This window comes from Armigeres subalbatus, chromosome 3, assembly GCF_024139115.2.
Source record: "Armigeres subalbatus isolate Guangzhou_Male chromosome 3, GZ_Asu_2, whole genome shotgun sequence".
NCBI lineage: Eukaryota > Metazoa > Arthropoda > Insecta > Diptera > Culicidae > Armigeres > Armigeres subalbatus.
This window is the reverse complement of record NC_085141.1, coordinates 110,133,763-110,149,500: the sequence shown is the minus strand read 5'-3', so window position 1 is coordinate 110,149,500 and position 15,738 is coordinate 110,133,763. Positions and strand designations below refer to the sequence as shown.

Below are 15,738 nucleotides of genomic sequence, written 5' to 3'. Positions count from 1 at the left end.
TATTGAATTTGAACAATCGCTGATACTTCTGGTACTTGTACTCTCCATTCCATTCTTTGGATGAGTTTTATTAAACGAATACTACCAAGGAGTTGACACGGATAACAAAGCCGCATGGAGGCTCTATGTCGTATTTCGATTTTATTTGAGAACTGCAATCTCACCTTGGACTTCTCCGAGACTGACTTTCGGAGATAGAAGCTTGCAATAATTTCAACCCGTTTGCTTGGTGAATAAATTAGCCGAAAATATACAGATGGGTGTATATGTCCGTGTTATTTAAACCGGAACACCTCGAAAATACTTAAATACTACTGAAACCAATCTAAACCACTGTGATGTTCCTTTAGTATATTTGCGGATTAGGTTTCTTTATGCAGATAGGATTGGTAATTGTGTTTCAATCATCTTACGTTTAAGCTTAACATTGTTTGTTTCAGCCAGGCAGCGGAAAAGTTATTTGGGAATATTACGTCAACCTAAAATAAAGAAAGATTTAATTACCGTGATGTGCCCTAATTTCGCGCGCGCCCTAACTTCGCGCATTTTAAAATCATTTATTTTTTTCAATTTTTAGGTACCAGTCAAAATTGAAAAATCTGGAGGATTTCAAAATATCATTGTTCTTAAATGTTTTTCACGAAAATGATTGAAAACAAACTTGGTTTAGTACACCAAATAAAATTATTTCAATTTGATCCTCCCATCGACCACCATATTTGCTTGTGCTTAGCACAGCGACGAAGAACATGACCCAAGTAAACAAATGATTTTACTGTACAAAACTGGCTACTTTTTGGAAATATTTGTATCCATTATGCTCTGTTGGATATGTTTATTCGCCATTACTATTGAAAAGTGTAAAACTTTATGTATTTTGTGTTTATTTAGACTTTCACTTTGTGAGCGAAATTAGGTATATGAGAGTAATTATGGTGCCTAATTTCGTTTATTGTTGTTGCGTAGTTTCATTTGCAACATTTTAATGAAACAAAAGCAATACAATACACAGAACAGTTTTACACTGAATAGAACCCGAAAAGTTCATTCCCATACGCTTTTATCTAATTTTCAGGCGGATAACCACCGACATCGACTAATGTTGACTTGAAAAATCTTATAGATCAGTGCCTGCAATAGCTACCAAATCCGATGTGTTAAATGCAGAGCATTAGTGAATAATCATAGATTTAATCATGATTAATGAATAATGGGTTATTTAATCATTATTCATTAATCATAATCATACAAAAAATACGATTAAATCATTAATCACTAATCGTTAATCATAGATTTTTGCATTTAATCATTAATCACTAATCATATTCATGATTGTATTGAGTTTATTCATTAATCATCAATTTTAATCATTGCATACATCGCTTTTATTCATTAATCTTTAATCATAATCATACAATTTCAAAGGTAAAAAAAACATAATTTGGTCGAACGGTTACTTGATCACTATGCAAATCATTTAATTTGATATTGATCACTATGCAAATCATTTAATTTGATTATTCATAATCATTAATCATTAATAATTTCGGTTGTTAATCATTTATCATACACATATTGTGTCAACATTTAATCACGATCGGTAATCATTAACCATACAGGGGTTAGACAGAAAGGTTAAGATAGGCAAAATTTTGTCGATGTTCAAATCAGCATAGCTTTGCGTAAAATGATCCGATTTCGATGACACTGGTACCTTCGGACGCGGAAACTCTTCTAGTATACTGTCCCCATGTAAAACCTCAGATTGGCCTTTGGCCACCGGAGATGTTCCGGGTTTTCCGAGGATATGTCGTTTTATCTGACGTTTACTGCCATCATGTTTTACACTCTCCCTGGGAACTATAACTAATATGCTGACCAATGCTGGCTGCAGATCGAAAATTCGTTTGGTATACGCAAAGATATGGCCATTTTCGTAAAATCGGTACGGGATTGGCCATACAACCTGAACAGATGTCACTTTCGCAGAACACCCGGAACCTGTTACAAATTGGCCAGAGAGTCTTACAGTCACCATAATGTATCTTTAATAAAGATCCTATATTCATCGGCTTGGGAAAACATGAATTTTGACACGCATATATGCATAGTTCCAAACGGTGCCAAAACCGACCCCTCCTCGAAGGCCCCTTGAACCTGCTAAAAGGGTGGCTGTGGATACTATTATTCTGGAAATGTTTCTGTAATCATCGTCTGGCAAAGCCATGAAGATAGATACCCATATTTGCATTATTCCGATCTGTTATCATTTAAGCATGTTCCCGGAACCGTTTTTACGGAAATGGCTATATCTCTGCGTAGTTTTGATGGATTCTCGATCTACAGCCACCATTGGCCGGAATATTAGTTCTAGTTTTTGGGGAAAGTATAAAACATGATGAAAGTAAACGTCACATAAAATGACAAGCAGTGGAAAAAATGCATCTTGAACATACCTTCGGAAAACCCGAAACATCTACGGTGGCCAAGGACCAATCCTAGGTTTTGCAGGAGGACAGTATACTAAAAGAGCATCCGGTTCTGATTGTCCTGATTTTATCAAAATCAGATCATTCTACGCAAAGTTATGATGATTTGAATTTCGACATAATTTTACCTATCTCAACCTTTTTGTCTAACCCCTGTACTTTAAACGTTTTATTCATTAACCATAATCGTTAATCATTGTCAAAAATTAATTTAATCATTAATCATAATCATTATTCATTGTCAAAAATGAATAAATCATTAATCATAATCTTTAATCATAGAGTTGAATGATTTAATCATAACAAATTTAATCATTCATTGGAAGCTTTATTCATTAACGCTCTGGAAATGATGCTAAAATGTGCGATGTCTAAAATGATGCTAAACTTAAGATAAAACTACAGCAGCTTTTTCGATAATGTATATAATATTGAAGATGTCTTGAATAAAACACATATTTGAAGATGTCCTATGTAAGAGATAGCGGAATTTCTTTCATGACGTCTCGAAAATCTAAACTTTTTTTATACACCAGCTAAACATTGCTCATACAATGCCTTTTTTCTTAAAATATGGTTTATATTTCAGAAGCAAACGATATTTTAGGAATTATGACTTGTGTCAACTAAAATGCATGAAGTAAAATCTCAGCAAAGCTCCAGGGTCGAAATATAGGCACATACCATTTCGACTAAAGAATGGGTCACTGACGGCTGTCAGATACCGTTATCTGCATATTTTTAACAATGGATGCATGCTTCTATTGGTTAATTGATTATATTTCATCAAACCTATAACGATATTCAATTCCAAACATGAGCGAAGTTAGGAACACTTTTGCGCGAAATTAGGAACTATCCTATTTTCTTGCGCGAAATAAGGAGCATACAACGGTCTCGGATTCATACTCCAATTTTTTTAAATAGCAGCAAAATTTGCAAGTAACATTTTTTTGAGAACCTAGAATCCTTCTACTACGTGATGCAGTAGCAAATGTTTCCAAATGGCCACTACATGTTTTTTAATGAACGTTTTAACTTTGTCAGATCTTAAGTGCGCGAAATTAGGGTACTTCACGGTATTATTCTTATAAAAAATAGCTTCTAATTCTGAAATTCTTGTTACGAAATTGTTCTTCCAGATTTTTTTCGTTTGGTGACCATTTTCGTAAGAATAAATAAACAATGTAGAATGGTTGCTAAGCTACTACAAGCGTCGCAAGCAGCTCAGCGTCGGAAGCAGTTGCTGTCAGATTGCTTTATAGCAGCCGCCATTATGGCTAGCGTGGAAAGCTGGATAGGAATCGTAATATTTGAACAATAACATTACAATTAAAAAACGTACAGCCACACAATATCCGATTTCATGCGATACATTTCATTTATTTATGTTGAATTTACAGTGACTATAATAACAGTGTCGTCAAGTGTCAGAATTGGAACAGAATTGTCTGTCAGTTCCATACAAATGCGCGTTCCAAACGAGCATGAGACCTGTCAAACGTGGCACATGACGTTACTCTTCTTATAGGACTCTAGTTGAATTGAAACAAACTAATAAGTTGATGTATTAGATCTTGTTACATGTTACGCTAGAATAAAAGTGTGTGACAGTTCAACGCGAAACAAAACAAACAACCGGTGACTATCGATCTCGGGCGACTGAATTTTAAGTGAACAATATTATATACGTACGGAACCGTTTTTAATAAATTCAGCATATTCAGCATATTAAACTTAACATGGTAAGTGCTTCTTCTGTCCTAAAATTCAAGTTACATAACCATACCATTGACGAATACATAGACGGAGGGGTGGCCATTTTTCCGGGCACCACTATATACCCCTGGGGAGTGACGGATTACAATTATTATAATCACTCGACCATTGAGAAGCCCCTCAATTCGAACCATGAAAACAAAAATGAAAATGACAACTGTTGTCAAACTGACGTGCACAATTGTCATTTTCATTTTTGTTTTCATCTGAAAACCGATCGCACATCGCGTCCAACGGTTGTTCTCGTTTCCGATATGGAATCGCTCCAACAGCAGCACCAGCACCATTTATCGGGAAGTGAGGTTGCCGGTACACGCACCGGAGGTGCTAGTGCTCCTATCACAACGATCACCACGCCACGACCAGCACCACCAGCTCCACCGCCGCAGTGCTACTTGCCGACCTGAGTTCAATTCGCATAAAAGGCGACGAATTGTCGCGGTCTGCTTCATCTCCTTTGGTAAGTGTTAACATTTCCTGAATCAAAATTTACCTTTGTTTTGTACTTAAATGCCAATATTTACAGTGAATTGATCTATCTTCTCATACAGATGAGCAGCCGATCGAAGGAAATACCCGGCCTGGACAGCCAACGGTCTAGCCACTGTTCAAGCAAGCTACCAATCAATCAAGCAACGACTCAACTAATCAACCAACCAAGCAACCCACAAAACAACATATCAACTAACCAGCCGACGAGCCAATCAACCAAGCAACCAAATTACCAACCAATCAATCAATCAACCAACAATGAAGCAACCAACCAATCAACCATTATACCAACTAACAAATCAAGCAGCAACCAACCAACCCATCAACCAAATAACTAACCAATCAATCAACTAACCATTCAAGCAAGCTACCAATCAACTTATTAACCAATCTACCAAGCTACCAACCCAACAACTAATCAACTAACCAAAGCAACCAACCAACAATTCATGCAAGCTACCAATCAACCAAGCAATCAAGCAACCAACCAGCTAATCAACCAATCAAGCAACCAATCAACTAACCAACCAATCTAGCAATCAACTTATTAATCAATCAACCAAGCAGCCAACATAACAACTAATCAACTAACCAGCTTACTAACCAATCAATCAACCTGTTAAGCAACCAACCAATCAACCATACTACCAACTAACAAATCAAGCAGCAATCAACCAAGTAATCAAGCAACCAACCAACCAACCAATCAAGCAACCAACCAACTAATTAACCAATCAACTAAACAACTTACCAATTAACGAAACGACCAACCAATCAACTAAATAACCACAACCAATCAATTAAGCAAGCTACCAATCAACCAATCAACCAACAAGCTAATCAACCAAATAAGCAACCAACCAATCAACCATTCAAACAACCAACAAAACAACTAACTAGCCGACCAGCCATTCAATCAACCAGTAAAGCAAACAATCAACCAAATAACCAACCAATTAAGCAATCAATCAACTAATCCAGCAATCAGCCATTCAGGCAAGCTACCAATCAACCAAGCAATCAACCTACGAACTAATCAAGCAAGCAACAAAACAGTCGAGTCAAGTACGAGACACTGAATACGACCACAAAGTTGTCGTCGAAATACGTATCTGCAAAGATATCAAAATAATTGGTGGAATTAAATGGAGAGTCCTAAACTCGTCTTAGAAGGTTGAACAAAACAGTATCAGCTAACCAGCCGACCAACCAATCAATCAACCAGTCAAGCAACCAATCAATCAAATAACCTCATTGGTTGGTTGGATTGGCAACCAACCAACAATCAATTGATTGATTATTTGTTTTTTTTTTGGTTTCTTGATTGGTTGATTAGTTGATTGATTGATTGATTGGTTGGTTATGCTTGATTTGTTAGTTGGTAGAACTGTTGATTAGTTGGTTCCTTGATAGTTGGCTGGTTGCTTAATTGGTTGGTTGGTTGCTTCATTGTTTGTTGGTTGCTTGGTTGGTTATTTAGTTGATTGGTTGCTTGATTGGCTAATCCAGCAATCAGCCATTCAAGCAAGCTACCAATCAATCAAGCAACGAATCAACTTATCAACCAACCAAGCAACCATTGAAGCAACGAACAAAACAACATATCAACTAACCAGCCGACCAGCCAATCAAGCAACCAAACAATCAACCAGTCAAGCAACCAATCAACCAAATTACCAACCAATCAATCAATCAACCAACAATGAAGCAACCATCCAATCAACCATTCTACCAACTAACAAATCAAGCAGCAACCAACCAACCCATCAACCAAATAACTAACCAATCAAGCAACCTAGCAATCAACTTATTAATCAATCAACCAAGAAACCAACAAAACAACTAATCAACTAACCAGCCGACCAACAATCAATCAACCAACCAACAATGAAGCAACCAACCAACTATAAACCATTCAACAATTCTACCAACTAACAAATCAAGCAACCAACCAATAATCAGGCAACCAACCAACTAATCCACCAATCAAGCAATCAACAAATCAACTAATCAACCCATCAAGCAACCGACCAATAATCAACCAATCAACTAATCAATCAACCAATCAACTGAATAATTAACTAGTCAACGATTCCAGCAACCAACCAATCAAGCAAGCCACCAATCAACCAATCAAGCAATCAACTAATCAGCCATTCAAGCAACCAACAAAGCAACTAATCAACTAACCAGCCGACCAACCAATCAATCAACCAGTCAAACAACCAATCAACCAAATAACCAACCAATCAAGCAACCAACCAACCATTCAACAGTTCTACCAACTAACAAACCAAGCAGCAATCAACCAAATAATCATTCTACCAACCAACAATCAACCAACCAACCAATCAACTAAATAACCAATCAATCAACCAACAAACAATGAAGCAACCAAACAACAATCAAGCAACCAAACCAATCAATCAACCATTCTTCCAACTAACAAATCAAGCAACAACCAACTAACCAAATAACCAACGAATCAATCAACTAACTAATCAAACAACCAACCATTCAAGCAAGCTACCAATCAACTTATTAACCAATCAACCAAGCAACCAACAAAACAATTAATCAACTAACCAGCCGACTAACCATTCAAGCAACCAACCAAACCATTCAACCAAATAACCAACCAATCAAGCAACCAACCATTCAACAGTTCTACCAACTAACAAACCAAGCAGCAACCAACCAATTAATCATTCTACCAACCAACCAATCAAGCAACCAATCAACTAAATAACCAATCAATCAACTAACAAACAATGAAGCAACCAACAAATAATGAGCAAACAACCAACCAACTATTAAACTGATCCAAAATTATTTATCAGATCGCTCACTGCAGGTAAACTAACAGAATTCTAAATATTTAGAACTTCTGCTAGATCAAAAATTAACTTTTAAAAATCACATTGAAGGCCTTCAAGCCAAATGTAACAAATATATTAAGTATCTATATCCACTTATAAACAGAAAGTCAAAACTTTGTCTTAAGAACAAACTTTTGATTTACAAACAAATATTTAGACCAGCCATGTTGTATGCTGTGCCAATATGGACTAGTTGCTGCAATACCAGAAAGAAGGTACTTCAGAGGATTGTTCCTCCTCGGACCACCACGATTACCAGATGGTCTTCCTTCAGTCCCTCCTCGGTGAGGTTGTGACATGTTCGTTTCAACAATTCTGTCGAAAAATCGCATGGCGGGAATGAGTAGAGCACACCGGTTGCTTCCGGTTTTTTATTGAGTAACGATATAACGCCGGCCGCTTCTTTCTGCTTCAGGTAGGACACTAGATTACGCAGTGGACGCGTCTGAACGCTGGCATCATCCGACGATGCTACCGATGACGTCGATCCCGGCAGGCCGAGGATGATTGCGTGCGACGATGACGTCGATATGCGCTTCTGCACATTTTCCAACTTGGGTTGATCGAGGCCTAGTCGCTGAGTAATACGAAGGTGGTGTTTACCTTCCTCGTCCTTCATCAGGCTGTCCACTATTTCGTGGTCTCTGTCCGTTAGGTGCAACTTGGCGGGGAATAGTGTTCAAAATCAGCGCCCCTTGCCAGACTGTGGTAGATTTCCGTGCCACTTCTGGTAACGTTCTTGCATTCGATAACATGCCATTCCTACAAGAAGACGAATCAGAATCAGCCGGACTGCGTCGCCTCGGTGAACGGGAGCGAGATCTATCGATTCCTGGTTCACGAACGACGGCGTGAATCATATTTGCCATCGACTCCTGATCGACGCCATTCATCATTGTCCCCGTGGTGCGGTGGGCCATCACGATGAAAACCGCCACGGAAACCACCACGTCCGCGGAATCCTCCACGGCCGCGGAACGGTCTTCCACCATAGCCGTACGATGAATTTTCCTCGTATGATGCACCGCCTTCCGGATATTCGTAGTCGGGGCCGCAACGATACTCACCACCTTCCTCAAAACCTCCACTGCTCTTTGAGAACGATGGTGTTGTTCCGTTATCAGCAAAATCGATACGAAGGATACGAAACGGAACACATCGGTGGCGGGAATGAATTCCAGCAGGCGCGTGGTGAATTCATCACAGGCGAAATTTGAAGCTGCCGATACGAGAACGTTGGCATTGGGTTGTAGTTTCCAAATTTGTAAAACTGCCTCTACGATAGTTGAAGTTTTTCCAGTACCGGGTGGTCCAAATAATATGTACGGAGCAGGGAACGAAGTCCGATTCACGATATTTCGCATAGCAGACAGCTGCTCGTGATTTGTTGCGACATATTTGTTGAACCATTGAAAACTGTAAAACATTGCATCATTTGAGTTCGAACATTTTGTAACACAACTCACCTCTCGTATATGATCTTCTTTTCCATCGGTGGCTTAGGGAACAATGTTTTTTCAAAGTCAATTTCCTTCACCAAAGATAGGACATAGTATTCCAGCTGAAATAAGAGCCGACTGGGTGGGTGCCGTTTGAAATTGATCGATCTACAAATCGAATATAAAAGCATATAGAAATAAAATAAAATTGGATTATAAAAAAAATACGCTTGTTTTTACATACCGACAAACGATAGTACTTCTCTGAAATACCGGGCACTAGTCTAGCTTCATCGATTTTGTACTTAGCAACACCGAATGGGGTGACACGTTCCGCACGTACACCAACGTTCTGGCGTAATCGGGACGGTAGTCCAAACGCACGGCAAAACTCGATTCCTCCAGAATGTAGTCATCAACCTGACGAATGAAACCAAATATGCGCCCGTGTTTCGTCATGTGTTTGGCAAAACGGTCGTCATCTTTGCACTGTAACCGGCATAATACTTTTATCAATTTTCGATGATGGATTAGAAATCATTTTCACAAAAAAAATTGTTCTAACTCGAAGCACGCGTTGGAGTAATCGATCTGATAGTTATTAGTCTGGTACTTATTCAAAAGGACGTATGTGACTTTGTAAACAAAGATGCAAACGTCGATTTGTCCAATCTGGTGGCACTCCCACGCAAACCAACACCACCAACAGGTAGCCGAAGGCTTCTCCTATAGGAGAAGCCTTCGGCTACATGTTGGTGGTGTATTGCTTTGCGTGGGAGTGCCATCAGATTGGACAAATCGACATTTGAATCTTTGCTTGTAAATCACATACGTCCTTTTGAATAAGTACCCGAGACAAAACCGAAATGACGTCGCAAGGTGAGGGAGAAAAACAAACAGACAAACTGTCAAAACGTCAAGAGGGGTAAGTCAGCGCTCGTAAAATATTTATGTATAATGTAATTCGTCACCCACGAGGGGTATTTTCTTCAAAATGAAGAAGAAGACATGGTGCCCGATTTTCTGATGGCTTTGTACCGGACATTTCGGTCTATGTATTCGTCAATGACCATACATTACTTATTCCATAGAATCATCAACAATCCGTCTTTCGGCACAGAGTATCGATCGAGTTGGTTTTTTCCTGGATGCGTCTCTTAGCCGGGATATTGTCTGATTTTCTCAAAATTGCACGCGGCGAACCCTTCATGAAAGGTACCGCCGCACTTTCTGCAACCCGTTTACTTGATTCTTATGGGTGAATAGCATTGCGGTGTATCGTTTGGCGCGGCCGTACCTTTCGACAGTCATTCGCCGCGTGAAGTTTTGTGCATGTACCCATTTGGGAACACTACAAACGCCGCGCAGTGTATCATATCCAGAAAATCTGACAATAAAGGATACGATAATCGATCAGGAATGCGGAACAAATGATCCGCCGAGAAACGAGCGTTGGGTGAAAAGCTGGCGCTATTTTCGTTTGTGGTCGATCGTTTCCCACTGCACCGAAAGGGATTTATTGCGTGTTATTTAGTGTGGAGTGAGTTGAGTGAACATTGGTGTGGTTCGTGATCAATGTTTTTGAGCACTTATGTTTGCCCCATTTATGCTTCAAAATATTACCCACGAGTTGCCGCTTACCTAAGTACCATATATTTAAGTGATCAATGTGATAATGTTAATAATAATAAAGTTGAAACAAATAAGTAAAGCGTCGGTGATATTATTACAAGAAAATATAATTCAGGATTTTTTTGTACATTGAAATACTTACAACGGCAAGCACATTCGCGTCGCTTTGCGGTTACGTTTAAAACGTTTAGTTTTATCCTTCAATGCTTGTTTGGCTTTAACAGTTTTGAGAAATCCTTGTATACACAGAAAAAACAAACATTGTTTCTTTAAATAATTTGCCTTCTTAATTTGAAAAGCGTTTGATTTTCTTAAAAATAAAAGTAGATTTGATTCAAGCAAAAGTTATGTTTTAACTTCGAAAGTGTTTTCAGTTTATTCAGAGTGTAAATATAAAAGTTTTTATTTTCAACGCAAACATTGTTAAACTGTCAAACTAACCAAACACTTTCTTGTTTGTTTTGGCTAGGTTTTGCCTTTGTCATTTTTTGCCGCAATTATCTGCTGAGTGCTGACGAGCCGGGAAAACAAAAATCGTGCCAATCACCTTGTGATAATTAAATAATTAAAATTAGTTTGTGTCACAAACTCTTCGAATGGAATTTACTCGCTGGCGCTTTCATCGATTTCTAATACAGGTAGGTTATTGGTAAATTACACTGCATGTTGTGTTTTTGTTTCATATTAAACTTTGCTTCAATATTTATTTTTATTCTAGAACCTATACGATCCTCCATCGATGGATGCAAAAAACGCCCCTCCAGGTACGCGTCTCATGGCGGGTTGGTTCCGCAGGAGATAATTCATTTCCGGGCTGGCACAGTTCCTCGAAATCGAAAGGTAGGTCTTATGTTTATTAAAATTATGTATTCGGAAAAGTACCGGGACGTAAAAAATACCGGTGTGAATTTGTCTCACTTGAAAAACAGCACATGCACAACTCCCAGTTCAATAGCGTGAAGCTGCGGTGCTGTTTTTACTTGTTGAAATAAAGACACAATATAATCATAAATGTTACTTTATAAGCTATTCGATCATTTTTTATTGTAGATAACCTGGCATTCCTAATAACGGCGAAAACAAATGGCGCGATATTTGGATGGCTACGATGCGAATCCTAAAAATGAATGAAACATGTTCACCCTATTAAATCCGGTTTTGGAAGCTCGGATAAAGCAATGTTGAAACGACTCCTTGATGGGATGTTTTTTCACGTTTGTGTTTGTGGTCCATAAATAATAAAATTTTGAAATATAGAGAAAAAACTAAAATTACGATTAAATTTAATCCAAGAGAAAACCATAAATGGAAAGTTGGGGGTGGGAGATTTCGTTTCCAAGTAAAACATTTCCATTCTTATTTCGTTAGTGCTACCATTTTGATTTGACAGTTCTATACTTTTACTTCGACTTTCACTTTGAATGTTCAAACTTTTAATTTCAGAGCGACACTCAATTTTTCAACCATGGGAGTAATAAAAGTTTTCCTACTTTTATTTTGAACACACGCAACTCTCTACGAAAAAGAACCAACGCAACTTTTTAGTTTTACCAACGATTTTTTTATTTCTAATAATGATTTTTCTTTCTGTGTAAGAGTGTTGAAAATTTTATCGAGCGCAAGTAAAAAACAAGTTTTACATAGGCCATCATCAAAAAGTTCATAGTTGATATAACGTTTTAGATTTGTTTTCACTCCTACCTTATTTTGACCAAGGAACTTAGAGAACTTTTGATTGAATGCTGCGAAGCATAATATGCCTATATTATACAGTTTTTTGTTGGGCAAGTTTAGATCGCTTCCTGTTGTGATTTGCTTAAGTTTCACGAAATTATATGCTTCGTCCAGATCATAGTCATCCCTTTTATGTGTCAAATTTTGAACACATTTTTTATGAGGCAATTTGCGTACCGCGGCTCCTGTAATGTACATCAAGCCGTTAAGTTCTCGTAACGTAATCTCTAATGGCTTAGATGTATCCAACGGTGGTAAGACCGATGATGGTAGAGTGGTATTAGTTTTGTCGGCTTGGACGGCAAAGGACACACTGTTTAAATCACTATTATTAATGAGTGGTAGCGTCGTATCAGGTTCGCAGTTTTCACCGTTGAATACCTTCAAAGATGCTTCAACGGCGGCATATTTGAAAGCTGTTCCAAACTGCAATGCGTCAGGTGTATCGTTACTTCCACATCTGCGTCGAATCTCTGAAAACAAATTCTCCAGAAAATCTTGACAAAGGTGGTTAGCACATAAGTCATCTGCATTGTAAGTATTTTGGAGGCAATTCCAGAGAAGTTTCAGTGAATTTATGTTGCCTATGAACCCACGAATGTAATTAGGGCATCGCTACGTGATGGTTAGGTCTCTCGATTCATGTTTTGCCTAGTGTGAAAATAAAAGTGTTTTTAAAAAATAGATTGCAAATTAAGGGTAAATACCTTTGAAAACTGTAAGCACGATTTCTTAGTGTAATACATCTTACTCAATACTGATTGGGTTTCTTCATGAAACGCCCAGTGCTCTGAATTATTTTTTAATGCTGCTTTCAAAGGCTAAACAAATAAATGCTTTATTAGTTTCAGTTCCCTGGCCAATGTTTGTTATACATTACCTTAGCGGAGCAGTTTTGCAATTTGTTATTAAATACATCAAACAGTTTGTCGTGCATTTCGATAAACGCAGCAGTCTGCATTGCACGCTTTGGAAGCTCTTGCGTATTGACATAATATGAAATTCCAGTTGCCACCGATTGGCTGAGTGTTCTGGTAGCTAAGGATACATTCATAGGGGAGAACGGAGGAACTCTTATGTGCTTTTCCGTTAATTTTGGGACAAGCCGAGGGTTTGACAGTGAATCAATATTGTACAGCTTTTCAATATCTTCAAAGCAAGCTACACTACGATTGAACACCGCATTGTGCTTTTTAAGCATATTCCTTGCACTTTTAGTCAGGTGCGGTGGATCCCATAAAATATAGACTGGTTCTCCATCTACAATAAAGTATGGCTTTTCAATAGTCGCTCCAGCCTCCTTAGCCATCTTAGTGTTAGTAGCATATTGATCCATTGTTAGCAACAGAGTATTCAACCCGATATTCCGAACCGCACGAATGGTTTGTTTCACTAACTTCAATTGTTCACTGCTTCCCAGAGTATTGTGGGTTAAAAAACTACCTAAACCCTATGAAATAAACACATTGGAATGTTAGAACATTAAACTAATGAATTGCAATATCATCTTCTTATTAAAGTGCCTACTTGTTAAAAAGGTTTGTAAACACCACGCACCATAACAGCCACAGCCTCGGTTGCCAATACTGAGCACTTATTTCGTTGGTTCCGTTTTCAGGTCCATTATCAGGAAACCCATGGAATACATCCGATTTGGCAGAATAGTTCAGAGTGGATTTTACTACCATGCCATCAATGGCCACTACAACAACTGTTTCAAGATCATTGAACTTTCGACATTTCTCCTTCATCGTGTTTAAAATTACGCTATTTAAACCAGGTTCGAAACGAACTTCATTAGTCCATCGTTTGATCGAACGTTTCGCTGGTAAACACAACACCTTTGACCGTTGAATCATTCGGTATGTGCGAGGACCACTGAGATAAAGTGATACAGCAAACTTTTTCATGTGTTTGCTATATCGCCTTGCTTTTCCAGGTCTCATAGAGTTCTTAATACTATCGTATACCACAGGATTCCTCTTAAGTTGTGTCAACATGTCATCATCTGTTTTTCTGCGCTTTCGAATTTGTTTAAACAATTGGTTTTTATTTCGAATTTCACCTGCCCTTCGTTGCATAGAGTAGACCCGTCTATTACTGGTTCTCTCAGTATTATGCAATTTACGTTTCAGTGTTTCCATTCTGCCTATGAGATGTTGCTGCTTTTCTGATTCGACACGTTTCGCTACATCCGTCATACGTTTAACCTGATTTGCTATCATTATGATCTGTTCTGCGCTCGGCTCTAGGTTTTGCTTCAGGTCATAGCTCGTACCAACTTCTGGGTACGCCTGCAAGTCTTCTTGTGTTACTAATGCAACTTTGCTTGCTTCATTTTTCGGTGTGCAGTGATAGTTCGTCGGTGGGGATAGTTTTGATCAAATTCAGCATAAGCATAAGCTCTGGTGTAGTTTGGCTCATCAACGGTAAGATTTTCTGTTCTGATCTCTGTCGGTGCCGGATTAACATTCGGCCAGACTTCTTCTGATTGATCCTTGACTTGGGCATTTGTCATTAAATTATCTCCTAGCCAATTCTCTTCATGAGATTTATTCAACAGATCATCGATTGGCTGCCCTTCGGCGTATTCGACTAGCATCGCTACCGGAAACTCTTCATAATCCATTACTTGTAAATCATTGGGGGAATGCTGCAAGGACTGTATCGGAAACTCATCTTCAGCTAAATCCGCTATCATCTCTACCGGATACTGCATAGAATCGGGAGACGAATGTATCGAAAAGTCAGCATATTGAGTCCCTAGTCGATGATTGCTTGACGTATTCGCATAACTCGGATTGAACAGCACCTGTACGGAACCATCAGCGTTTTGAATCGGCAGGCAATCATCTAGTTCATCCTCTTGAGCTAAACCGTAGGTTGCTTGTTCTTCGGAAAGACACCACGAGTCTAGGAAATCCACGGATGGAGCTGCATTTATCTTGAGTCTACAAGAAAAATCTTTTTGTTTATGTTCAACAAATAGCTTTAAAAATATAACTTACCCTTTATCAAGTCGAAGAGGGTCTAATAATGAATCGTAGGTGAAGTGATCAGAGCATAATATTTTCTTGCTTAGTCCCAAAGGACCATTAGCCCTGAACTCCTTTTCCAGCAGCGGGGACTGGCAATATTCGACCCACTTTTTACACCTGAAAATCATACATATCGCGATTTTGTAAAATTGCTTCAGAATATAATGCTTCAGAATATAATAACAAAAGATATTTTAGTTACTAGATAAAGATTGTCGCTTCGGTTCCCTTTGTTCTGCTGTCCGAAACATGTGTG

The 15,738-nt window shown here is 38.4% G+C and overlaps 2 protein-coding genes and 1 long non-coding RNA gene across 3 annotated transcripts in view; 1 reads left to right on the top strand and 2 right to left on the bottom strand.

The window, feature by feature from the left end:
- The window catches only part of LOC134224736 (monoacylglycerol/Diacylglycerol O-acyltransferase), a 61,486-nt gene that overhangs the window by 21,539 nt on the left and 24,209 nt on the right, over window positions 1-15,738 (bottom strand). The window lies entirely within an intron of this gene.
- On the bottom strand, window positions 7,734-9,555 carry LOC134220468 (uncharacterized). Its single transcript, XM_062699522.1, has 3 exons — window positions 9,323-9,555; window positions 9,106-9,246; window positions 7,734-9,055 (listed from the first exon to the last, which is right to left on the bottom strand). The coding sequence occupies exons 2-3, from the start codon at window positions 9,129-9,131 to the stop codon at window positions 8,239-8,241; spliced, it is 843 nt and encodes a 280-aa protein (XP_062555506.1). The 5' UTR covers window positions 9,132-9,246; window positions 9,323-9,555; the 3' UTR covers window positions 7,734-8,238.
- On the top strand, window positions 11,124-11,994 carry LOC134224740 (uncharacterized). The gene is made up of 3 exons (XR_009983043.1): window positions 11,124-11,348; window positions 11,429-11,550; window positions 11,761-11,994. It is a non-coding gene; the product is annotated as an uncharacterized LOC134224740 (long non-coding RNA).